Source organism: Sinocyclocheilus rhinocerous, unplaced genomic scaffold (assembly GCF_001515625.1).
Source record: "Sinocyclocheilus rhinocerous isolate Xijiao unplaced genomic scaffold, SAMN03320098_v1.1 scaffold754, whole genome shotgun sequence".
NCBI classification, from domain to species: Eukaryota; Metazoa; Chordata; class Actinopteri; order Cypriniformes; family Cyprinidae; genus Sinocyclocheilus; species Sinocyclocheilus rhinocerous.
In genome coordinates this window covers 167,011-194,499 of record NW_015658045.1, presented here as the reverse complement: position 1 = coordinate 194,499, position 27,489 = coordinate 167,011, and the positions used below count along the sequence as shown (strand labels likewise).

At 35.3% G+C, this 27,489-nt stretch overlaps 1 protein-coding gene across 1 annotated transcript in view; it reads left to right on the top strand.

Annotated features, from left to right (window-relative positions):
• LOC107722036 (transmembrane protein 108-like) overlaps window positions 1-27,489 on the top strand; it is an 83,372-nt gene that overhangs the window by 46,657 nt on the left and 9,226 nt on the right. Inside the window, exon 3 of the mRNA XM_016530266.1 lies at window positions 13,344-13,427. Coding sequence (XP_016385752.1) covers window positions 13,344-13,427 — 84 coding nt within the window. The remainder of the gene's footprint in view (window positions 1-13,343; window positions 13,428-27,489) is intronic.

The window sequence follows — 27,489 nt, the reverse complement described above, 5'->3', positions numbered from 1 at the left end:
ATGCAACGCAACGCGTAAAATGACAGTATAAGTCATTATAATCAGTTATTATGTCCCCACTGGATGCAACAAATGCCTCTTTTGTAATGGGTTTTAATGTTTTTGAATCATCGCTTCGGCCGGGACACGGCATCAACAGTATGTGAGGGGCGTAACATTTCCGTCTCAGGCTTGAGGTATTCGGCCAATCACAACGCATTGGATAGCTGGCCAATCACAGCACACCTTGCTTTTTCAGACCGATGAGCTTTGTAAAAATCGACGCGTTTCAAAAAGGCGGGGCATAGAGGAGAAACAATAATGTACAGTATGTGGAAAATAATGTGTTTTTTTAACTTTAAACCGCATAAACACATTTCATTACACCAAATACACAAAATAATGTTCTTTTTAGCAGCATCATATGACCCCTTTAAACAAGGAACTAATGAAGACGGCGAATGGGAGTTTAAGTGCATCTGCAATCAGATGTTCTCAGCACTATCAAAATAAAAGTCCCACTAACAACATTAACCACTCGAACAGAAAAACTTCAAAAATGCTATAAAATTATGACCAGTGGTTGACCAATATATTGATGTTGCCAGTATTACTAGACAATTTTATAATGTTTTTTTATAATAAAATTGGTATTATTGGCAATTTTTAATTATCAGCATTGATCTTGGCAATATATCAGTTGACCTCTTTGTAGCATTTTCTATTTTCAGATAACTGTATGATTGGCTGTCCTCTCTGCCTGTTTTCAATTCTATAAGTGCTTTAATTCACCCTATTCTTTTTACAAGTATGTTATATTTTTAGTGAATGGATCAGCCATTGGAGACTCATTCGGCCCATTTCCCTCTTAGTGAAGCGCCTGAGCTGTTGCACCCACACAGTATCAAACCCACGAGTTCTCTGATCATCCAGAATGACTTTTGTGTTAATCTCTGATGGCACATCCATCATCTACACACACATACTCATGGAGAAAAAAACCCACACTCATTCATACACCTACACATGTACCTTTTTATGTGCCATGCTTCGTGATACACACCCTGCTCAAACCGTTTCTGAAAAGTTTCAAATGCCTCCATTTCTAATGACTTAAAATTTAGACGCACATTATTTACCCAAGAGCTTTCCACTTGCTATTAAAAGCTGGTTCAATGTTTCCGACCTAGGCTAGGTGGTTAGTTGTTTATATTAGTTATAAGCATCAGAATTCAGCTGATGTCTGATCACACCTGTGTGTATGATGCTTATTCAATCAGAATGTAGAATCTGAACTATCTGTAATATGAGTTTTAGAGATGCACCAAAATGAGATGCACCCAGCCCTACCCTAAGCAGATCAGCTTTACTGAAAGTTTGTTTTTCAAAAGTGAACTGACATTGTTAAGACAACATCTTTTATGATTCATTTAGCGCTTAATTACTGAGCTAAATGTGCTGTTGTGTCGTGTACAGTATGTTATGAAGGGACATCATTTTAAGGGGCCTTTGGCTTTGTGTGCTGTTAGAGACTGACTCGTGGGAGACGTGAAAGGCATGCTGGGAAGGTAATGCACTTTTAATGGCCTGGTGCAGAGCCCTGCAGCTGTGATGGCCCATGTAGCTGCGGCTCTGATTGATTACACGTCTCCCGGGGGCTGGGGAGAGTGACGCAGCAGCTGCAATTCATCGTGCCGTCAGGGCCGCTGGAGAACCAGTCGTGATTCAGCAGAACACCGCACGGGTATTCACACAGTGCTGCTTATAGGGGAGGTGTTATTGTCTAGCTTGGTGATGATTCATTTTTACATATTAATTTTTTATCTCAGGACATGGATTGGAACATGGCGCTTTTATTGAATCAGGTCAGCTAAGGTACTGAATACTGATGGTGGTGATGATTATTATGTGGTCATTATTATGAGGTTATCATAAGATTATTGTAAGATGTGAATATACACATTACTGTTCAAAGGTTTGATGTCAGTAAGATTTTTTAAAAGAAATTAATACTTTCATTCAGCAAGGATGCATTCAATTGATCAAAAGAGACAGTAAAGACATTTATAATGTTACAAAAGACTTTAATTTCAAATAAACAAGTTTTTTAATGAGTTTTTGAACTTTCTGTTTATTAAAGATTCCTGAAAAAAATTATTACTGCTTCAACAAAAATATTAAGCAGCATAATTGTATTCAATATCGATAATAATAAGAAATGTTCCTTGAGCACCAAATCACATTAGAATGATTTCTGAAGGATCATGTGAGACTGAAGACTGGAGTAATGATTGGTGAAAATTCAGCTTTGCTGTCACAGGAATACATTATATTTTAAAAGAAATCTTAAAAGAGAAAAAAAAAACAGTTATTTTAAATTGTAATGATATTTCACAACATTATTGTTTTTTTTACTGTATTTTTGATCAAATAAATGCAGCCTTGGTGAGCATAAGGGATTTCTTTCAAAATGTTTATATTGGTATTGGCTGGTTACTCTTTAAAAACACAGTAATAATTTTATAAAACTGTTAATTGTAGTGTTTTGCCAATTTAAAAATAAATGTTTTAATAAAAATAAAAAGGTTTCTCATGCTTTACTTTGTAATGTTCTGAGGCCTAAATTTACTTGTAGCATTTAAAACATTATTCTTTTTTTAATTAGACAAAAAATACAATAGAAATTTCAGTCCATGAAAATAATTATCAGCTTACGTACCAGATTTTAACATTAGTTACATCCCTAGGTTGGAAACCATTTTTGCATCCTCGTTTAAAGGGGTCATATGATGCGATTACATTTTTTCCTTTCTCTTTGGAGTGTTACAAGCTCTTGGTGCATAAAGAAGATCTGTAAAGTTGCAAAGACTAAAGTTTCAAATCCAAAGAGATATTCTTTATAAAAGTTAAGAGTCAACCACGCCTACCTAAAACGGCTCGTTCTAACACGCCCCCACATGTCTACGTCACGATGTGGGAAGATTTGCATAACGCCGCCCAAATGTTCACGCAAAGAAAGGCGGCGTAACTTTTATTGTCGCTGTAGTATTGTTGCCGCCGCCGCCATGCCGTGCTTCGTTATGAAAGCGAAACTACTTTGTTTGGCCTTCCTAAAGAGGATGATCACCGGATCGGCTTTCACCGTGGACGAAGCGTTTCCGTCACACGCTTGAGGTATTCGGCCAATCACAACGCATTAGATATCTGGCCAATCATAGCACACCTCGCTTTTCAGACCGATTAGCTTTGTAAAAATCGACGCGTTTCAGAAAGGCGGGGCAAAGAGGAGAAACAATAATGTACAGTATGTCGAAAAGAATGTTTTTTTTTTTTACTTAAACCGCATAAACACATTTCATTACACCAAATACACAAAATAATGTTCTTTTTAGCAACATCATATGACCCCTTTAAAGGAATTACCCTTATGGACTGGGGAAAGAGGATATGAAAAGTTCAAGAAAAATTATCTTCTTTCATAGTGTGCCTTTTGATGGATATAAAAAATTATCAGAGTATTTTGCCTCCTTGTTATTGGTAATATATTGTCTTGCATTAGGGAGGTAAGTCATTTTTCATGAGCTTTTCTCATGGCGTGAGAGCTAGGATATGACACATGACGACAGCATGAAATGCCACAAATCTGTTTGAATATGTTCTGAGAGGTCACTGCTGGGTTATCAGAGATACTGGAGCTTGTGACATTCCACATGCTTGATTGCTGCCATGATGGGCCTCTCGAACACACACAGAAACAGGAAGCACATGTACAGAGGCTCTGAGTCTCTACATAGATCCTTATCAGTGCTGCATGCTAATTACCATCAGAGAAACAATCATCAAAACTACAAACCAAAGGACTAATTCCCCCTCATCAGGCCTTTTTCTAACCCTCTTGGGATACTTTAAACCTTATCCTGAAGTCTTTAATTTAGTTTAATTATAACAGAATGTTTTCGAGATGTTTTTGCTCCGTTCGACTGTCTCTAGCGAGAACCACTGGCATTCACTACACAGTACTTGTGTATAGGGTAGGCTATGTTTTGGACTAAACTAGCATATTTAGCCTTTATTCTCTTGATTCGAATTATAATTATGATTTCAATTAAGTTTCAAACAGGCTATAAATATTTTCTTTAACAGAAAAAAAAATTAACACCAGTTGCTGTTATCTAATATCCATTATGACTGTAATTGTATTATTTACAGTATTTGCAAACAGTATTTTCAGGAGCTCAGATAAAATGCAATTTCTTTTCTTAAAGGGGTGGTTCAGTGGTTTTTTTCTAGGCTTGATTGGACACGAGGAACAGTATTAAGAACTGCTGCTTTAGAACATTGATTTTGAAACTTGGGAATCTATTAGAATCGTTAGAAGACAGAATCGCAATTCATATATGAATAGATTTTTACGTGCACCTCTAGTTTTCTCTTCCTCTTCTCTAAAGCAGCGCAGCATGGCCTTGCCCCCTTTGCTGCCTTTTCCCGAGGGCGGGGTTTATCTGGGTTTGTTACGTCATGAACCCGGGAAGTAACTTGTTGTAGTCCCTACCAGCCGTTTTTGTAGGCATTAAACTGCCAGAATTTTAAAACACAATCTCTCCGCTTGCATTGAACTTTCAGCTTCGTAACTTTGCAGATATTGTTTATGCTCAAACAGCAACATTACACACTAACTAACGTTAAAAAAGTGAAATCGCAATGAACCACCTCTTTAAAGTAGCAACACATGTCGAACAATCTTATCGTAGACATACTGGACCTTGTTTGCTTCTGCAGAAGCCCAGAGGAAATGATGTCATGCAGTCCACGGTGAATGTGAGAGTGGTCCAGGTTTAATTGGATTAATGAGTCCTTGTAAACTAATTAGTGAGTGAGTGCAGTCAATATTCCCAGTCAATCAACTTGACTATAGTAAACAAGACATCATGAGAGAGACGCTCTGACCTCACAGAGAACAAGCATATACTGTAATTGAGTTTGCAAATGCTCTCATGACTTCATGTACTGTGTTGTACAGTTTAATTAACATGAAATCAAACTTGACCCTCTTTATTTTCTCAATTGTGTCATTATGCTCAAGTCAATAGTGCATGTTATTATAAAGAAAAAAATCATTGTTTTCATAATATTTCTTGGAAATATAATAACTTTCCCACCACGGAAACCACTTTTTTACTGATGAGTAGGCACGGAAATATAATATTAACTTCTAATTTCAAAGTCTAATTTTCCAGATCCAATTAAATCCGCAATGATTATTTCCTCCTGGATAATAAGTTAAATGTGTAACGAATGCTGTATCGTGTTGTCTTTAAAGACTTCATTTGTAGCAAATGATGTTCATGTTGCCTGTGAGGACCTCATTTATTACCTGGAAAATGTACATTTACATTTATGCATTTGGCAGATGCTTAAATCAACGCAACTAATATTGCATTAAAGGTGTACATATCAGTCCATGCATTCCCTGAGAAGTGAACATGTGACGTGGGTGTTATTAGTGCTGTGCTCTATATTGTTTTTGTTTTCGGTTAATATTCAACCGAAATTCTACTTCCTGCAAGGAATATTCAACTTACATTTCGCCAAATTGAGTTCTGAAAAACAAAATAAATTTACGCAACTTTTTCCATACAATTTTCCACAGAGGTCAAAGTTATTAGATGACACTGTAATTATGTTTTCTTTAGTAGTTGATGTTTGATTTAATCTAATCATGTCATTTACACTACAGTCAAAAGTTTTGGGTTGGTAAGACTTTTAAAATGTTTTTATAAGAGGTTTCTTATGCTCAACCAGGGTACATGTATTATTTAATTACGGTAATGTATTATAAATAGTAATGGAGTAAAAACAGTGAAATATTACAAATCAAATTAACTGTTTTATATTTATATATATTTGCATATTTTATATATTTAAAATGTAATTTTTTTTTTGCACCCTCAGATTCCAGATCTTCAAAAAGTTGTATATCGGCCAAATATTGTCCTATCCTAACAAACCATACATCAATGGAAAGCTTATTTATTCAGCTTTCATATGATGTATAAATCTCAATTTCGAGAAATTGACCTTTATGACTGGTGGTCTAGGGTCACATTTGTTAAAGTGTAATTAGATTTTTTGATGAATAAACTTCAAAAGACCAGCATTTATTTGAAATAAAATTCTTTTGTAACAATATAAATATCTTTACTGTCACTTTTGAACAATTTAATGCGTCCTTGCTCAAGAAAAATACTAATTCCTTTATTTAAAAAATAAAATAAAATAAAAAGGAAAAATCTTACTGTCCCCAAACTTTTGAACGGTAGTGAAGGTGAAACTGTTTTTATAAATCCGCTAAGGTTATTGTGTCCTGTTTTGCACTTCCTATTATATTTATTGTCCAACTGGTGAGCCATTTTATTTATTCGTCAAAGCCATTTTACTCAAAATGTACACTTATATATTCAAGTACCACAATATTTACATGGTACTTAAAAAAATTATAAACATACTACTTGAATTTCAAGTATATTTTTAATACAATTAATACTACGTCTTTTTCACCTGGGATTTTCTAATAACAATAGTACTTTTGTTTGTGAAAACCTTCAATATCAAAGAAATCATGTTTTGAATATAATATTTTCGCTGCCAATACATGGGTTTCACAAATTTCTATTTAAGGTCAAAACTGATGAGTTAGACTAAAGCAGATATGCCAGTTTCTCCTCCTCCAGCATTGGGAGTCTAACTGTGAAAAAGAGACAAACATAAAGGTAGAAGCATTCTTATTCCTGTCGGCGGTGACCTGAGGGGATTTATTTCACTACACCATCTCAGCCGACCTTGGCTCATCTCAAAGCCCTTGTCCTTCCAGACACAATTTAGGTGCTGTCTCAAAACTGACCCGGGACGTCGGCAAACCATCATCATTAATGTAAACCAAACATCGCCATGGGAAAGGAGGGGCTGTTTTTTCAGTCTGTTGGCTCAAGGGCTCAAAGCACACGTGGCTGATATTTCCATGTCAAGTTTGATTTTCTCTGTATTGTTCTCACAGTTGTCCCTGTGATGAGATTTGAATATCATTTTCTGTTAGGGTTGCCATGGTGACTGAAGCAGGGTCTCTGCGTGTGCCAGTTGCCATGCAGTGGTTTGTTAGAAAAGAAGTACAAAGCCACTGCATGCTATATCTAAAAGTTAGTTTGACAAAAGTACTTCTAGTATACTTTTTAGAAATATATTAAAATGCAATTCAGTATATTTTTATTGCACTTCAAATAAGCATGTTGGGAATACAAATGTATTATAAACATACTACTTGAATTTCAAGTATATTTTTAATACAATTAATACTACGTCTTTTTCAACTGGGATTTTCTAATAACAATAGTACTTTTGTTTGTGAAAACCTTCAATATCAAAGAAATCATGTTTTGAATATAATATTTTCGCTGCCAATACATGGGTTTCACAAATTTCTATTTAAGGTCAAAACTGATGAGTTAGACTAAAGCAGATATGCCAGTTTCTCCTCCTCCAGCATTGGGAGTCTAACTGTGAAAAAGAGACAAACATAAAGGTAGAAGCATTCTTATTCCTGTCGGCGGTGACCTGAGGGGATTTATTTCACTACACCATCTCAGCCGACCTTGGCTCATCTCAAAGCCCTTGTCCTTCCAGACACAATTTAGGTGCTGTCTCAAAACTGACCCGGGACGTCGGCAAACCATCATCATTAATGTAAACCAAACATCGCCATGGGAAAGGAGGGGCTGTTTTTTCAGTCTGTTGGCTCAAGGGCTCAAAGCACACGTGGCTGATATTTCCATGTCAAGTTTGATTTTCTCTGTATTGTTCTCACAGTTGTCCCTGTGATGAGATTTGAATATCATTTTCTGTTAGGGTTGCCATGGTGACTGAAGCAGGGTCTCTGCCTGTGCCAGTTGCCATGCAGTGGTTTGTTAGAAAAGAAGTACAAAGCCAGTGCATGCTATATCTAAAAGTTAGTTTGCCTCCTATTTTCAGGATTTACTCGTTTGGCCTACACGCTCATTTCATGGCCTCTCGATTTGTCTTGTGCTTGTAGGTTTTACTCTACTGACCTCATCTCTGTTGTCAGAGAAACGGCGCTCGTGTCTCTTGCCCTCCCGGCGCAGGTGGGCATGACTCACAAATGGACTTTCTTCCTACACAAACTCACACACGGTTGCATTTACTGAAAAAGCGTGTGGTGAATCACAGATATTCTCACAGGTGCATTGATGACGATGCAGTGACTACTGCGCACACACACACAAAAGCACAAAAAGCTGTGTGGGTCTATTGATTGAGACGTCATGATCTGTATTGATTGAGAAGTCAGGCAGCTCAGTGGTTGAATTTTTTCAGCTGGCTGTGTTGTAAGATTAAACCCTAATGTACACAACTGATAAGAAATTTTTTTACAGTGCAGTAATGAGATCAACATAATGAGAAACAGGTTTATAACCTCTCCTTTATTGTACAGGCTGTTATAATAGATAGATAATAATTTGCCCCTGCACTGTAAAACCTGATAAGTTAAGAATACTCAAAACATTTTTGGAAACTTATTGCCTCAAAATATTTGAGTAAACAAACTCAATTTTTTTAAGCTAGTAGAGCTTACAATTTTTATGACAAGTGGGGCGGGGCTGAGAGCCATGGGAGCCAAGCCAAGCCTCCCTTCCATGATCCCACCCCACTCATCACAACGATAATTATATATAACTTGCTTCCATTAACAGCACATTCATTCAGATCTTTATAGTTAAGTGCTAGTTAGGAACAGCACACTTGCACGTACTAATGTAGTTATCGAAAAGACTCACAATACTTGCATGTATATAGTCAAACAACATGCAGTATAAAAAGTCTTTAATTTTTGCTGTCCATCCTCAACCTAACCACAGGCTCTACTCTTCACCACAACGGTAACACTACAAAACTAACATAGAAACCTATGTAAATCCTAACATAACACAACATTTAAGTACTAACTTATGTCTCTCTATGTTAATCTTGTGTAAAAACACACAAAATAACACTTAATTTCTACATTTATTTTCCTTGTTGTCTGATGCAAAGCATGCTGGGAACTAGAAAACGCAATCATTTTAAGTTCACCTTACTACAACAACATTTTAAATTTACAGAACTTATTTCAATTAAGTCCAATTAACTTTCATTATTATTTGAGTGAAGTTAACTCATTTCATTTAATTCATTTCACTGTTCGGTTTTACAGTGTGGTTATGAATTGCATTGAGATGTGATGCAGTTTGATAGGAGAAATTAAAAAAATAATAATAATTGTGCTGAATGTGCACTTGTAGTGTACTTCAAATCCTAAAAGTACACTACCAGTCAAAAGATTACTTTTTGAAAAGTAAGATTTTATTTTATTTTTTAAGAATTTTCTTCTGCTCACCAAGCCTGCATTTATTTGATTTTAAAATATATTCAAATAGAAAGCATTTTTTTAAATAGTAAAAATATTTCACAATATTACTGCTTCTGCGGTATTTTGGATCAAATAAATGCAGGCTTGGTGAGCAGAAGAGACTTCTTTAAAAAACATTAAAAATCCTACTGTTCAAAAACTTTGGTAGTGTAGTGTACTTGCAGATAATGTAGCATTAATTAAATAAAATGCCACTTACTGTAAGTGTACTTAGAGAGAGTAAAATTTCTTCACTGTTTCTTAATTAAGTAAACTTATAAAGTGCACACTGTAATAATAATCACAAATAATAAAATGTTACTTTAAAGTACTTTTACCTTTTATTATAAATGATTTACCATATTATATTTACCATAAATGTTTGACAGCACATTCGGAAATACACGTTAAATATTTCAATAGAAGTAATTAATGAAATTACATGTAAAGATGTACTTACGTCTCACTTAAGTGGGTCAAAAAAGCCCTGTAAATCTGCAAAATGTACCATTTTCATTTAATTGCAATTAACATGCAGTTAAATGTCCAAAACATTACATTCAGTTCGCACTTAAGTATATATTTTTAAAAATATATTATTTTCATGATAAGTTAAAAGTATTAAAAATTACACTTTTTAAAAAACTATATTTGACCACACAAAAAGTCGCAACTGTTTAGTCAATTCGACCCTTTTGCTCTGATGCGTTTTTATATATTTTTTAAATTATTACTATTATTAATTTATTATTTAATTAATAATTAGTTCGTTAATTCATTTTTTTGAGAAATTATAGCCATCTTTCAAAGTCCTGTGAATGTGTGTGTGCCTTATATTAGGCAGAAGTGCTGTTTTTTTTTCTTTTTTACTAAGCTGCTTACTTGTGATATAAATTTAGATTTGATATTCACTTAGACTTACTCCTAGCCTACAAAATCAGTACTGACAAGTTAAAAAGCATTGATCAAAAGCTGTTTAGGTTTGGTTTCTACTTGAGAAATGGCTCGATTTGATCCAGCGCTTATGAAAGACAGTCAGCTCTTAATGAAAAGATTACGGAAAGGGATCAATGCTGCTCAGTGTATGCCAGCCAGTGTGCTTGTGTTGGCGAGACTTTTAGATTAGCATGTGATTCAGACTTCCTCTCACCCAAGGGGGCTCAAATCTCATTTCACATACTTTATCGACTAAATATGTCTTGTGCGGTGGGATGCGGTTCCGTCACAGTACCCCAAGGACAAGATGAGAGAGTGACAATTTTGACACCTTGACAATCACAAACAGAAAAGCACACACACATTCATAGACACTTATCTCTTGAGAGAAATGTGTCCGTGTCCATTTGCATTCAGCAGTGTGACAGTTTCCTGAGACTGAAAGTGTTGGCTCATGTCAAACGCATGAACACGGGGGAATAATGCTAGAATTTTAATGACAGGTCATATAAATTTCAGCCTGTGTGATTTATTATTTTTAGAGCTAAACCATTTATGTATTAAAACTAAAGTGTTTAATTTTCATTTTCAAAAAATTGTCTTTTATTGGTTGGGCAAACAGACATTCAGTGCCGGACCGTATGGTTGTGGAGCCCTAGGCAAGATCATGAAAATGGGCCCCACTGGTGTAAAAACTGTCAGAGCAATTTGACGAATGAAGAGAAAGCACATAAAATGACAATTTCAATATTTAAGCATATAAATGTGTATTAAGTGTAACATTCAACATACATGTAAAACTATTTAAACAGATAAAAAAAAATAAAAAAGTGCAAGCGAGCTTGAAAAATGAATTAAATAGATATACATGAAACAGATATGTAAAATATAAATTAATTATTCATTAAAACTAAATAAAATAAACAGAGCATAAACAAAATAAAAATACAAATATGCATAAGTGACTAGAAATGCAAGCTTTTCTGCTTGTTTTAAGGCCTGTTTGATGATCACAAAAATGTATTGCATTAGACATTGCATGGTGGGTTAAATCTAGGGATGCACCAATACCACTTTTTCCAGTACCGATTTTTTCCGATACCGATACTTTTATTTTTGGTACTTGCCGCTACCGAGTACCGATACCAATATTTTCATTGCATTTGTACATTTTTAAAATATTGGGTACAGAAACCAAAAGAGTATGTATAATGTTAGTTGGTTAACATCATTTATCAAATAGATGCAGTCAAACCAAAATTTATTCAGACACCTTCAAAATTTCTCACATTATCACAGTTTATTCGCTATAGTTTAGAAAATGGTAATAAAATATGACAAGAACTCAGAGTTTAACTGTGTCATAACAAATTCAGCTTGATAATGTTAGATAACTTTTTGATAGAAAGGTATGTAATGGATTATATTTTTCTTTTAGTTAAGCTAAGGCTGGCCAAAAAACTTTTTTTTTTTTTTTTTTTTAGCTGGGAGGATGGGTTGGATAGATAATTATTCAGGTGCTATAGTTGTGTAACGAAGGAGGCGTAGTGTCAATGGTGAATGGCAAAAGTCAGGGATGGAGTGCCCACTGGTGGAGCTCATGGGCACTCCAGTTGGTGATCGTGACAAGTTGAAGTTGAAAACCTCATTACAACTTCACCCTCAGTTGAAGCTGTAATAAAGTTTCATTGCAGATTTGGCTATCCAGCGCGTATTTGTGTTTGCGCTCTGGAGTGCATCAAAGGTTTATTTTTACAATGTGTTTTGCAGCGTTGAGCAATGTAGCCAATCACAGACATATCTGTTGATTTCAGAGGTGTGCAAGTTAGAATCCACACTCAAAACGCCAGAGTTTTTGTTCAATGTTGAGGCACGCTCACAAATCCTGTCATTATAACAAAGTGTAGAAGCGATGTAAATAAGAGATTCATTGTACTGTGTAGAGAGCTTCATTGATTGTAACGTATATGAGTGAATAAAATGAGTGACAGCTTTTTAGTGATTATAAAGAAGCCCTCTTTGCACCATAGCACTGAACGGCACAAAAATATTATGGTTAGGCCTATATATATGATATTAAGGTTAGCGCACCCTCACTAATTTCCGAAGCAACCTCAGTGATTTGATTCTGGAGCCAGGTTAATTATTTAATGTAACAAGCTGAATGTGGCTCATTTATCCCTCATATGTGGCACAAGTCTGTGATCATGGACATCATTGCATTTATTAAAATACTAATACTTCAGTAATTAATATTATGTATAGCAGTCAGAACATACCTTCGTTTTTTGGATGCCATTTCTACCACAACTTCACTTTAATCTCTCTATCATTCTTTCATTTCAAATTAATCAAAAATAGCATCGATGTGTAACAAGACTTCATAACGTTATGAGAGACTATTTTGAGAGGCATTATCCAGTGAATTCCATATTACCAGAGATTGAAATATTGGGAATTTTATTTTAGACAGCACCTTTTCTGTCATTCAAAATGCTTGATAAGCAATTAAACATTAATAAAGAGTCAGTGCATCACTAAACATTGCTCACGTTTCTATCGAAGGTGAGCATTTTGGAGAGAAGTGGTGGAATCTGTGTAAATGGATAGTGTGATAATTACAGCACGCAAGTTCTCCCAGTATATCGCGGACTGTATTAAAGTGTGTAGTGCTACTGTGTATATGCTTCTAATCTTTAATGCTTATATTCATACTGTTGTTTTGTATTTATCGTTTTCAGTAATTTGTCGTGTATTAATTGTATTGTGCATCATCCATAGTTACTCCACATTCCACAGATTGAGCTAATGCTGCTGTGTTCGGCTGGTTGCTTCACATGTAAAAATCATGACCCTATTTAATTAAAAAATACCCAATCTCATTATGTTCTTAAAGTTCATTAAAAGTTCAGGAATGCAATAGCATGATAATCAGATTATGATTAACTCCCGACTATCCTTTGTCCTGTAGAGAACCATGAGCACTGTGGAGGAGGAGCCGGACCACATGATACCATGAAGAGAAGTCTGCAGGTTCTGCCCCACCAGCTGCTGAGTAAGTCTCACGTTAATAAAGCCTTTTAATACTGATAAGCCATTTATAGTCTTTTTTTAAAGCTCTGTTTCGTCATAGTGGTCGACAAAGCACCCTAATGTCCCAAATAATAATATTAATATACTGTAATTACAAAACATTTTAGGGCTGTAAAAGGTAATATAATTACAAAACATTTTAGGGCTGTAAAAGTTAAGGTAGTAACCAGTGTTATTTTAGTATCATTGATTTACTATTATAATTGTCAATATTTAGAATTAGGATTTATTTGTATATTTTCACTTTAATTGTAGTTAAAGTTGTAATATTTTTGTTATATATTTTTGTCAATTTTATTAGTTTTTGTTTTATTAACATGTCTGTATACTTTTTATTTTTTAATAATTAGCTTTAGTTTAGTTTTAGTTACAATATTACTGTGACATTCTGCATTTGACTGACATTTATTGTGGAAAAAAAAAGATATTTAGGTCACACTGTAGTTTGGGGACCAATTCTTACTATTAACTTACTCTTAACTACTACTTTTGCCTCAATAAACTCCTAGGTAGTTGTTAAGTTTAGGTATGGGTAAGATTAAGGGATCTAATATATGATTATGCAGAATAAGGTATTAATATGTGCTTTAAAAGTACTAATAAACAGCCAATATGCTAGTAACATGCTAATATATTTCAGATTAAATTAGTTAATTGTGAGAATTGGTCCCAAAACTAAAGTGTTACCGATATTTATAGTGAAAAGTGATATAACACATTTGCATTGAATTGAATGTTTCTTTTTAGGCTTATACAGCTAACATCAAGGGCCCTATTTTAACGATCTAAGCGCATGGTCTAAAGCGCACGACGCAGGTGCACTCAGGGCGTGTTCGAATCCACTTTTGCTAGTTTAACGACGGGAAAAAGGTCGGCGTGCCCGGGCGCATGGTCTAAACGGGTTGTCCCCATTCTCTTAATGAGTAATGGGTGTTTTTTGGGCGGAACGTGCAATAACAACGCGGAGCAGGACGGGAAAATGAGAACTGCGTCGGGCTGAAACTAGCAAAAACACTTGCACCGCATTGCGCCGGGTGTATGATGGGGCCCCAATGCTTTTTCTCACACAGTATAAAAAAGTCTTTATATATGACAATATATAACAGCCGTTATAGTTTCTGTGGATCGTTCAGCATGTTTTTTGTAGTTAAGTTGATTAACCAAGAAGATCTTGATAATTAAACCAGTTTAAAACTGGTGGGGACACCAGTACACCTTCAGCCCATCCCAGCTCTGCTGTCTTGGTCTATTATTTTGTCTCTTTACTCTTGCAGAATATTAGTATTGGCGACACGCGTCTGACTGGCTGAAATCCAACATTAAAGTGTGAAATGCATCAGGAACATGAGGTCGGATGGAGAAGTCTTCTTCCATTGTAGAACAACTTTAAAAAGAGATTTCATCACAGCAAATTCTGTTAGATGCCATGCTCAGAAAAATCCAACACGAGTGTTAAAGGGGTCATAGGATGCTACATGCACTTTTACAAGTTGTTTGAACTGAAATGTGTTCACTTCAGGCCCCTCCCACGATAGTTTGATTGACAGTAGCGTTTCAGCACAGACAGGACTGGCGTCTTACCTTAGACCCACCCTGAGTCAACTGTCATCAGTCCGCTATTGTTTCACCGCCGGAGCAGATGTAGACGAGAATGAGTCCTAAGCGATTGAGGTGTTATGTTGTTGGATGTAATAATGATTTAAGAAAACCTAAGTCAAAAAGTTTCAGTAACGAATACTTTTCAGGCTCCAGGTATATTTTAGCCATTCTTTCAAACTTATATCAGTGGAGTTTGTCTGGGGAAAAAATTGTGTTTTCAGTGCTTGGAGAGATTCAGGTCATTTTTCTATGTGAATGTTCAGAGTGTTCCCCAGCTGAGCCCTGTCTGATCTGAGGCTGTCGGGACACTGAAGTCCACTGTGGTTCTGGTGTCTCTGCAGGTGGCTTTGAATAAGTCCATATATGTGAACTGTTTGGTAATCGTTAGTGGGATTCCATTACTTCACTTAAAAATGCTTAATAGTGCTTAAATATATACAAAAAAAATGTTTTTTAAAGAAAAGAATACTTTTATTCAGTAAGGACGCGTTAAATTGATTAAAAATGACAGTAAAAACATTTGAAAAAGATTTCTATTTCAGATAAATGCTGTTTTTTAAAGCTTTATATTTATCAAAGTATCCTGAAAAATACAGCACAATTGTTTTCAACATTGTTAATGTTTCTTGAGCACCAAATCAGCATATTAGTATGATTTCTGAAGGATCATTCTGAAGGTTGGGGTAATCAATGCTGAAAATACATAAATAATTCATAATACAGAAACATAAATCTTACAGACCCCACATTTAGAAGTGTGTATTTATTAATTATGTTAAGATGTTTGTTTTAAAGCTGTGCACACGTAAACATACATTCATGGTATATATGAATATGTATGAATACTAATTAGATCAGGCTGGAATGTTAAAGTTTTATTGGTTTAGTTGATAATATTTTGTAAATTTAAACATTCTTTATAATTTTGTTGTGCAGTTAGCTCAGCTACTACCCCAAAATATCATAATTAAATTGATCATAATTGTGCTGCATTGAGTCCCTCTGGCATGGCCTGAGGTTAAGAGCTTTTCTCGAGGGCACAGACATGATAGTTCAAAGATTAGCATGTGTGGGGTTTATATATGCAGTTTTAGTTACCAGCTCCTTTAACCCCTTATACACATTGCATTTAAGTTTAACATGTATGAAATTGGCAGGTTCCTACCAAAGCAACTTGCCGCAGAAATGGAAAGGACCTTGCCAAACCTGCCAATTAGCAGGGGAGTCTGCTTGCTTTTTGCCACAAAGTGTGCAAGTTATGTAACAAAAGCAGTTCATGAGTCATAGTTAGAGTTGGAACTAAATAGTACTGATAACAAGCGCAATTTTCTTTTCCTCACCGTCAGTTTGTTTGTGTCTTTCGTGTCTATCTGTTCATCAGCTCATCTGTAGTGATGGCACCATTTGTTTAAAGTAAACTGAATTTAGCTGATGGCTTTCTCATGCAGTTATGGAGTGATTGCTGTTCTCCCTGAAGTGCAGATGGCATTGTGAGCTATTTGAATAAAATAGCTTTTGCCAAATAACATCCTAAATTGGAATTCAAAAGCAATGCTCCTTCAAAAGTCCCAAAGGCAGAATGCTCAAAGCAGCATTTCAATGCACGGCCATTATTTCATTGTCACAACTATTTTGAGCAGCCGTATAGCCCAGTGACATTACTTATGTGTTAAGAATTTCCTGTTTAAAGTGTTTACTTCCTGTGCAGCCAAAGTCATTTGTTAGTGCCCCTGTAAATGACAGACTTGATGTATTCAGTAAACAAATTGATTCTTTCAATGCCCAGTGCATCTCGCTCCGCCCTCCTGATTGGATAAACATCCGAAAGTTCAGAGGCATTACAGAGGACCAACGCAAACTAAATCACACAAACAGGAAGCCATTATCAGAGGGTGTTATGGTTCTCGCCTTATCTATGAGCTCACATCTGCACCACCCTGCCCCTCCCTCAACACAGGAAGTGTCCAAATCCCCTGGGGTAACGATCCCTAGCTTTAAAGACCGCGACTCCCAAAGAGACATCAGTGGAATTTATTCATTGGTTGGATTCATTGTTTTGGTTTTGTTCACATTTATAGCTTAAAATAATCCTTTGTGTGACTGTCAAAGAGAGATTTTATTTAGCGTCTCACACTGTTAGCATGTCAACAGCTAAAATGTGGAAAACAGAGGAGACTTTGGCAGCTTTTTTTTTTTTTTAGCCGTAGAGATTTTCATCAAGAGATATTTTAGATAATGTTAGTCTCTGTTTAAACATGGTATTCCAATAAAACCTGATCTGATCACAAGTGGTCTACAGATTGCCATTTAAAGTACATCTAATTTACATGCATCTCAAATGTGTTTTGTCAATATAGCAGTGGATATACAGATCCAAATATCAAAATATCAAAACTTTACTAAAAGGCTACAATTCCGGGGAGAAAAAAAAATCATTTTAAAAACATCTTTTATCATTATTTATTAAGAAAAAAAGTGCAGTGAAGCAGTTTAGGTTTGTTTTGAAACACTTTTGTCCACCCATCATGCATAGCTCTTTGACTTTTATGATAATTATTTATTCATGATATTATTTTCATATACGTCAAATATGTCAGAGTGATACAACTGTCCTGATACCATAAAGAAGAAAAAAGCCTCACCAATCATATGTTGTGAAAAAAAAAAAAAAAAAAAAAAAAACATAAAACAGGAAGTGACAACATAGAGAGGTCCCCAGCAGACACTTGTGTGTGTCAAGATCAATACATCTCTTAAAATTTCAGTTCATTTGGCAAGGTACAGTTTGTTCAGGTTGTAAAATGTCAAATTTATTGATAGTGATATAAATAATGGTATTTATGAATAAATAATTCATGATATTTGTTTATCATGAAAACTTTTTTTTATTATTATATTTTGAAGTGTCTTATGCTCACCAAGGCTGCATTTATTTAATCAAAAATACAGTAAAAATGATAATATTGTGAAATATTATTGTTATACTTTAATTTATTTTATAATGTAATTATAAAAATTTAGATTTTTTGGAATTCTTTGATAAATAGAAAGTTAAAAAGAACAGCACCTATTTGAAATCGAAATCCTTTGTAACATTATAAATGTATTTTTTAATCAATTGAATGTCTCCTTGCTGAATAAACGGAATTTCTTTAAAAAAAAAATATGTTTTTGTATTTAAGGTGCAGAAGAAATTTTTTTTATTACCCTTCCCTGATACGGATGTTAACGGCAGTTGTAAACTTGTCTCAGAAGGTTTCTGCATCTTACTTAGTAGCTTGTTAGACTTTTGTCTCAAGGCTAAAGGCGTAACCCACTGCAGAATACTAATTTTAGCTGGTGTCCCAGACCAATTAATGTGACAGAGATTAAACACCATTTATGGAAGACTGAGGGGTCGAGGGAGGATATAAAGGTTCATTACCAAAAGAACAGTGTTTACATCTGTTCTTTTGGGAAACCGCCAGACTTGCCAGTTATTGAGTATCTCAGAAAAGCACTGTGCTAATCAATGCTTTGGCTAAACACCCAGAATAGCCCTTTTCCCTGCAGCTTTCTTTTGCATTTTCTGCTTGACTCAGTGCCTAGTTTATCACCGTGAACCAGTGTTTAGAATGTGGTTCTCGCTACAGGGAAGCTTGTTCAATTTTCCACTGGGTGCTCATCATGTAGAGTGGTCATGTCTCCACTCTGCTGCATGTGTGCACCCAGCAAGGCATTAATGCTGATGTCTGCTATTGTGTCCTATTTTCGGATGTTACTTAGATTGGAATGGTTCTTGTGTGCAGTAGTGAACTGGAACTCATTTAAAGTTTCTGCCACACATGCAGATTTCCATTCTTCCCTGTACTGCAGAGCATCACGCGGCTGTGTAAGGCACTGCAAAAAATGAACTATCTGCTATCCTGACGGACATCCACAAATCTGTGCTCCACATATTGGTGGACAACCTGGTTTGGGTATATATAGGTATATATATAGGCTCCAGCATGAATGGATGGACAGATGAATAATATATGTTACACGTTCCATGTTGTTTGGACTTTTATGATGAAGTTCTTGTTTCTTAGTTTCCTGTGTTAGATTTGTAGTCCTTTGTAGTTTTATTTATGATTAATTCCCCCATGATTGTCTCCCCAGGCATTCCTTGTTTATTTTTTAACCAGCCCTTAAATAATAAGGTTAATAGGGGAACAAGAAAACAACTGGAAAGACATCATGAGGATCATGAAGATCATGAGGAAACCATCATAAAACTTCAAATGATTACAAGAAACAAGAACTTTATAATAAAAGTCCAAACAAAACAGGCAACATGTAACAATATAAACGTATGCAAATATACTTTATACAAAGATTCAAAATGAGACATACAAAAGACTATACAAACAAAAAAAACTCATTCTTTTCAGTCCTGCATTTTTGTAATAATAATAATGTCCCTATTACAAATAAAAACATAAATAAAAATAAATATTGCTATCATAAAACAAAAAATGATTCATTGCTAGTTGTGTGAAAGTGCTGAAGGAATAGTTCACCCCAAAATTTAAATCACGCGGCTGTGTAAGGCACTGCAAAAAATGAACTATCTGCTATCCTGACGGACATCCACAAATCTGTGCTCCACATATTGGTGGACAACCTGGTTTGGGTATATATAGGTATATATATAGGCTCCAGCATGAATGGATGGACAGATGAATAATATATGTTACACGTTCCATGTTGTTTGGACTTTTATGATGAAGTTCTTGTTTCTTAGTTTCCTGTGTTAGATTTGTAGTCCTTTGTAGTTTTATTTATGATTAATTCCCCCATGATTGTCTCCCCAGGCATTCCTTGTTTATTTTTTAACCAGCCCTTAAATAATAAGGTTAATAGGGGAACAAGAAAACAACTGGAAAGACATCATGAGGATCATGAAGATCATGAGGAAACCTAAATAAAACTTCAAATGATTACAAGAAACAAGAACTTTATAATAAAAGTCCAAACAAAACAGGCAACATGTAACAATATAAACGTATGCAAATATACTTTATACAAAGATTCAAAATGAGACATACAAAAGACTATACAAACAAAAAAACTCATTCTTTTCAGTCCTGCATTTTTGTAATAATAATGTCCCTATTACAAATAAAAACATAAATAAAAATAAATATTGCTATCATAAAACAAAAAATGATTCATTGCTAGTTGTGTGAAAGTGCTGAAGGAATAGTTCACCCCAAAATTTAAATATTCTTTCCAAACCTGTCTTACTTTCTTTGAACATATTGAAAGATGATTTGCAGAAACTTGCAGGCTTGTTAAGCTTCATAAAGAGCAAAAAACTGCATAAAAGTACAAAGTAGTTCATATGACTTGTGTAATGTAAATGTTGTGCACTATAATGCATGCCATACATTAGATTTGAACATATTTACAACTTATTATACAACAGTTATGAGAACATAGCATTTCTGCTTCAATTTGTTTCACTTGTGGCAGTCAACACTGTTGCAGCCTCATACTGCAGATGCCATCTTGGCTCGTTGTCTCCGGAGGTGAGGTTAGTGTGTAATATTGAATGATGGATGGGAAGATACGCTGTAAACCCATGCAATCTGTCGAGGCCATTTGAGATCTCAGTATCTGCAGCTCTAATATGAGAGACTCGCAGACAGCTCAAGGATCACAGTGTACAGGATGGATCTTTCCTTGTGATTTATTAATGTCACAGCTATGTAGGACTTTAGGAAAGTCACAGGCTACTTAAACATTCCAAAGACTTTTAATTTAGGATGTTTACTGCATAAATTCCACTTCCACCATCAATTTCTCAGTGAGCTAATGAATAGAGGTTGGCATCATCATAAATCAGAAAGTAATTTAAGAGTGATAAAACAACCTAAATACCTAGCAACCCCTCCACCCTTTCTCTAATCCTGCCACACATAATAATAACCTTGCTCAACTTAATAGCTTAAAGGGTTGATTCTCTGATTCACAGTTAAGAGTACCCCTCTCTGGAATATAGCATTTAAGAATTATATGTGTGTATATACAGGATATACATATACAAATATACTTTATAAAAACAAAAATTCAAAATAGTAATATAAAATAAGTCCATATATGAGACTGAAATGTAAGCTGTTATTTGCTGAAAATATGATCAAAAAAAAAAATCAGTAAATATTGACTTAATTCAGTTTCATGGACTTTTATGGCACTTTTTTGTCTTTTGTCAAGTTTGACACTGCATACTTTCATTGAATGAGAAATTTCAAAAGTTCTTCTGGAGAAACCGTATGACAGAATGATTAATAAGAAAGTTTCAGAAATCTTTTCCCCCAATTTTTATAAGAAAGTTCCAAAATATGAAAGAACCCAAACAAAAACTGTGATGTACTTCTATGTCAGAGAAAAACTCCACCACCCATCCATCTCTGAATGTAATGTTTTAAATCAGCAGATGGCAGCGCATGTGATTTTGTAATGAAAGTCATTTTTTAGCACCAAAACAGAGGAAGCAATTATTGCAAGGTTAATCATTCCATGTGCAAGCCCTAGCTTGTCAAACTAATTTATCTGCTGCACAATAACAAAGAAGTTTTGCATATGCCTTTTCCATTTTCCATTCTTCATTTTATCCATGTTCTTAGTCTTTTTTGTGCAGTGCTAGTGTCCTGTCACTCTCTTCATCTTCACACCTCTCCTCCATTCAGCACTTTTTTTGCTGGACTCTCTATCACTGTGGATTTTCAATTTGCTTTCATTGAATACACCTCTCCTGTTTCTATGTGAAGGAGGAGGTCAGACCTTTCTGTCTGCATTAGACCTGGTTAGACTCCCATCAACAGAGAGCTGCAGCTCCGACTACTTACACCTCTCTGACCCAGACAGTGCATGTACACACACACATACCATGGATGCTGTATGTGACATTGATCAATACACACGCACACACATGTTGGATGGTGGGTTTCCATGTTTTATGGGGACATTCCATAGCGTAATGGTTTTTATACTGTACATACTTGTATTTTCTATCCCCTTACCCTAACCCTACCCCTAAACCAATCCCTCACACAAAACTTTCTGCATTGTTAGATAAAAAAAAAGATAATTCTGTGTGATTCATAAGCTTGTTTCCTCATGGGGACCGAAAAAATAAATAAATGTCCCCACATTTTCAAAATATATGGATGGATTCTTATAGATATTTATTTTATGATGAATTTTAATATTTTAAGATAAGTCTAGGACAAGAGTAAAACAATAACATATTTACACTACCATTCAAATGTTTGGGGTAGGCTATGTAATTTTTTTTAAAGGAATTCTATAACGAAAAAAAAAATTATAATTAAACAGCACAGCCATTTTCAACATTGGTAATAATAAGAAATATTTCATGAGCACCAAATCAGCACATTATCATGATTACTGCAGGATCATGTGACTGAAGAGAGGCGTAATGGCTATAGTTAATATCTGTTAGTTTGAATAAAAATCAACCTCTGAGACATTAGAAGTGCCTGTAGTTGAAATAACACCCACATGCCCCTTATGGTCCAGTGCTCATCTTGCAAAGTATCCAGTGTGTGTTTTCACCCAGTGCTGTGATGTATTATGTGCTGTCCTCCTCTGCCTCCCCCTCACTATTACACTGTGAGTCACAGGAGTGTGAGTGAGTGTGTGTGTTTGTGTGCTAGCATAAATTACACTAGAGAGAGTCATTCATTGATAGATTGGAGGTAACCTTGGTAAGGCCAGTGTATTTAAAATAAAAAACAGTAGTATGTTTCGTTATTTCTCTTTCTTTCTGACTTCCATTTATACACACGTTCAACCACACACATACTGTGCATTACTCATAGATTAACGTGATTTACTCATGTTCCTGGATCATCTTTTTTTGGTTTTCTAAAAAAACAAGTTTAATGAGTTTCTGTTTTTATAACATAGCTATGCCTATGATATAGGACTTAGCCTATCACACAAACAAGAGTCCTGTTTTTTATTTATTTTTTTCGAATATATCTACACGATCGCAAATGTACAATAAACAATAACTTACAGAGTAACTTTCAGACACAAAATTCCGTTTTGCTCTGTCAGAAAGAAAATAGAACAAACAGCAGAACCGCTGCGTCTCCGAACAACAGTGTTTTGTTCCTCAGCGTTACACGGACCAGCAAATGATGCAATCAGGCTATAAGTACAGTCGTTTGCAAAATTAAATGAATCAGCTTTTTAAACGAATCGGTTGATTCAACTCACTCATTAAGACAGTCACTGGCTGCCACCTACTGGCGGTTGTAGTTTAATATTTAAAAAAGTAGCTTATTTCATTTCAAGCGTATATGTTTGTGTATTTTGTGTTACTCCATAATGGTGGTCTATTTGAGGGCATTTGTAGTGTAGGTATAGGGCCCAAACATAACCTCAAGCCCAGGGGCCCCCGCCCCCCTAAGTCCTGCCCTGGTTATAAGACTCAGACAGAACACCCACAGACCGCCCACAGTCTGTTCACTGAAGGTCTGATGTATTGCCAACAAAAAATGCAAGAACTGCCTGAAATTGCCAGGTACAATCTGATTGGATGCCGTTACGCCATTAATGGGAGTCTGGATTTGAAAAAGACTAGTAGTAGGCTATCAAATCTTTGAAGGTATAGAGCAGAAATGTATAATTAGAATCAAAAAGCGGTCAAATGATCTGTAATTATTACTTTTGGATACTATGTAATTCCATGATATTATGCTAGTAGCCTATGTGATTCCATGTGGCAGTAGCATTCTAGTATGAATTATGCTAGTATGCTATATATGGTAGCATTCTATTCCATATGGCAGAAATAAGATTAGCATGCTTGTATGCTATATATGGTATTACATATGCTATGTTATGTTATGCTATATATTCTATGCTATTCCATATAGTAGAAATAGTTAGAGTAGCATGCTATGTAACATATTCCAGTATACATGATATGTTATATAATGCTAGTATACTATTCCATATGGCAGAAATAGTAAGAGTAGTATGCTAATATGCTTTATATGCTAGTATATGCTATATTCTACTATATACTAGTATGCTATTCCATATGGCAGAATTAGTAGCAAAAGAGTAGCATGCTAGTATTCTAGTATTTTGTCTGTAATGATGTGTATTGGCTTCGGATTTTCCTGTGTGATTTCTCACCTTTGATATAACATAATTTTTGACTCTTCATCCAAAAACCATATTAACAGAGTACAAACCTGAGGGAACAGATAAGACTCAATACAAACTACTAAGTAATGAAATATTTTTGATTTGATAAATTATAAAGCATGACTTTGCTAATAGGACAGCAGTGTGTTTACATTGGACCAGGGAGCTCATGTTCAGATGATTTCAGTGGCTGTGTGAACCTTCAGATCCACGGCTTGTTAAACACTCTGGGAGTCTGTTGAGGATGTGTGCTGAGGGGAGAGAGCTCAAGAGCTTGTATCTTGATCTAAACGCACTACTTTGTTGTGAAATAAACGATTCATGTTTTATTTACAAGGTGATGTTTTATTAATGCTGTGTTGGATTGGTAAGGCTGGCTGGATGTTAGATGTAATACCTTTTGATAAAAAATAAATAAAATAAAAATAACAGGACACGGCAGATAGCTAACGGTTATGGTCTGTGGTAGTGAACTTTGAAATAAGCATGGTCATATTGTCATCATAATCATGTAGGTTTCTAGCATGGGCATGCTCGTGTTTGATATGGTAATCTGGAATTAGCATTAGCACTTGAATGAAACACTCACTATAAATTATTTGACCGTAAATTCACAGTAAATTACTGGCTACTAGTTGCATTACTTTCACAGTAAATTACTGTATGTAAATTTACAGTAAATTACTGTGAACGAGCTACATTACTTTCACAGTAACTTACTGTGTAAGATTCCATCGTATTACTGTGATTTAGCAGTATTCTCCCGCAGAACTGCTGTATTTAGCTGTGAAGTTACAGTTGATGTATATCAGATTACTGTGATTTAGCAGTATGCTCCTGTAGAATTACTGTATTTAACTGTGAAGTTACAGTTGATGTATATCAGTTTACTGTGATTTAGCAATATGCTCCTGTATATAACTACTGTATTTATCTGTGAAGTTACAGTTAATGTCATCAGATTACTGCAATTTAACAGTATTCTGCTGTAATGCAAATTACTTGCCAGTAATGTGCTATTAATGTACACTTAAAACCTATTGTAAAATACTGTAAATTTGACATTTTCATGTGTTAACCCATTAATAACCTATAACATGTTAAATTCAAATAAACACAAAAACACAATAAATTGTTGTGAACATTTATTCTCACACATTTATTTTGCTTCTCTCCATTGAACGAAGAGACACTATAAGAACATATTTAATGACTAACTTACTGCATAACTGCATGCAACTTAACACCGAGCCAGTGTTTGGTTGGTCTGTTCTGGCGAAACACTGCGTACATTCTAGACTGTCATCCATTCAAAATCAATGAGTTTTCTGATTAGTGTGCAGACTTGTTGTTTGATGTGACCTCTCTTGCCTCTTTGACTTCGTGCCTGTCTTTGGATTTATGCCCAAGAAGCACCTATAAACAAAAAGGCAGAGGAACGCTGTTAGTTTCATTCAAGTGGGATGAAAAAGGTGTCATTAACCAGTCACCACCTTTAGTAGATCACAGCTGTTGCACTACAGAGCAAAACTTAAGTTAGCTCAGTTTGAACAAGGTGACATTACTGTGGTTCTATGGTTAAATGTTAAAAGGGTGACAAAATGATTACAGATATAAAAATAAAATGCATTTCTTACCAGTTAAAATTCTAAATAAACATGTCAGCTTTGTATTTATTACTAGTAGAAATATAATTTTTGATATCAATAATTACTTTGTTACTAGTAAAAATGCGAATTCCTGATATCAAGAATTCAATTGTTACTATGTTAATTCTTGATATCTTTAAATGTATTTCAACATGTTCCATTTGTTATTTATGATATCTGAAAATGTATTTCTAATGAGGAGAGTAATTTTTGATGAGTCTTACACTAACGCATCGTTTCGCTTCAGAAGGCCTTTATTAACACCACGGAGCCGTGTGGAGTAGATTTATGATGGATGGATGGATGGATGGATGCAGTTTTTTAGGCTTCAAAGACAGGGGCACCTTTCACCACCATTATACAGCTTGGAAGAGCCAGGACAATTTTAAATATAAAATCTCCAGCTTCCGGTCGCTCAAGCAGGCGCGTTCACGACAAGGAGTTCAAGCGTATGACGTAGGCGTAGTGAAAGGCGCAACGTAAGAGCTTAAGTTGCGTCTTCTGCTACGCCTACGTCATACACTTGAACGCCTTGTCGTGAACTGGGTGGAGCTGGAGATTACAGTTTATACATTTTTTAAATCATTAATTGGGAGCGTTGCTATGCAGTTTTGAGTGCTGAAAAAACTCAATAACAGTCTCAGACACATGCTCACACGAACTGAATTTACAGTTGAACATCGTGTTCTATTCTGTTGAGAAAAACAAAATACGGAGCTAACAGGGATTTAAAACCAACAATCCTGTGATTTTGCATAATTATAGCTAGAAGACTGCCCTAATAACACCAAGTTAACGTATTAGGATCACACGCAAAAAAAAATGACTAAACACTACTGAACCACATAAAAAGAAATGAACGATATATACACATTAGTTAAAGATAAACATGAAAATATGGGATATATAACGTAACAGAAAAACTTAGGTTGTCAACCTTAAAATGCACGGTGTGTGTAGCTAGAAAGCTACTTCACCAACCTGTAACTAGTCACTACTGCTGTAAGGTGGCTCACGAATACAAACATCATAAAAAGATAACGATTAAAAGACAATGATTTTAAACGTATAATCTACAACTACAAATCACTGCAAGTCCTTTGGACTGTCTAGTTATAACCAACGTTAATGTACTTGCAAAACACAGATGAGTGCAGTTTGGTCTAACAACGGGGAAACTGACGCGCAGTACATTTGGCAGTGGAATTTTCTATTCCAGAAACAAAGACGATCAAAAGGAGTAACGTTTTTCCCCCCAAACAATAGCTTAATTTGAATACTGACATGCGCACTTCATTTTTCACTTGAGGCGGCTGGCAACGGCTGCACCTCCGTATCACACACACAGCATCAGAGAAAGTTGAGAAGAAGCCCAGCTAACGTTACTAATTTGAGATGAATTTACTCTATCTTTGCCCTAATCCACGACAGTATAATTTATCTGGTTGATAATATAAAATACATTTCCTAGGTGAAGGCCACAGCTTACCTTACAACTTTATTCCCCAGTGGTCACCGCAGAAAAAATACTGAGGAGAGACTCGCACGGAAAAACGAACCCTC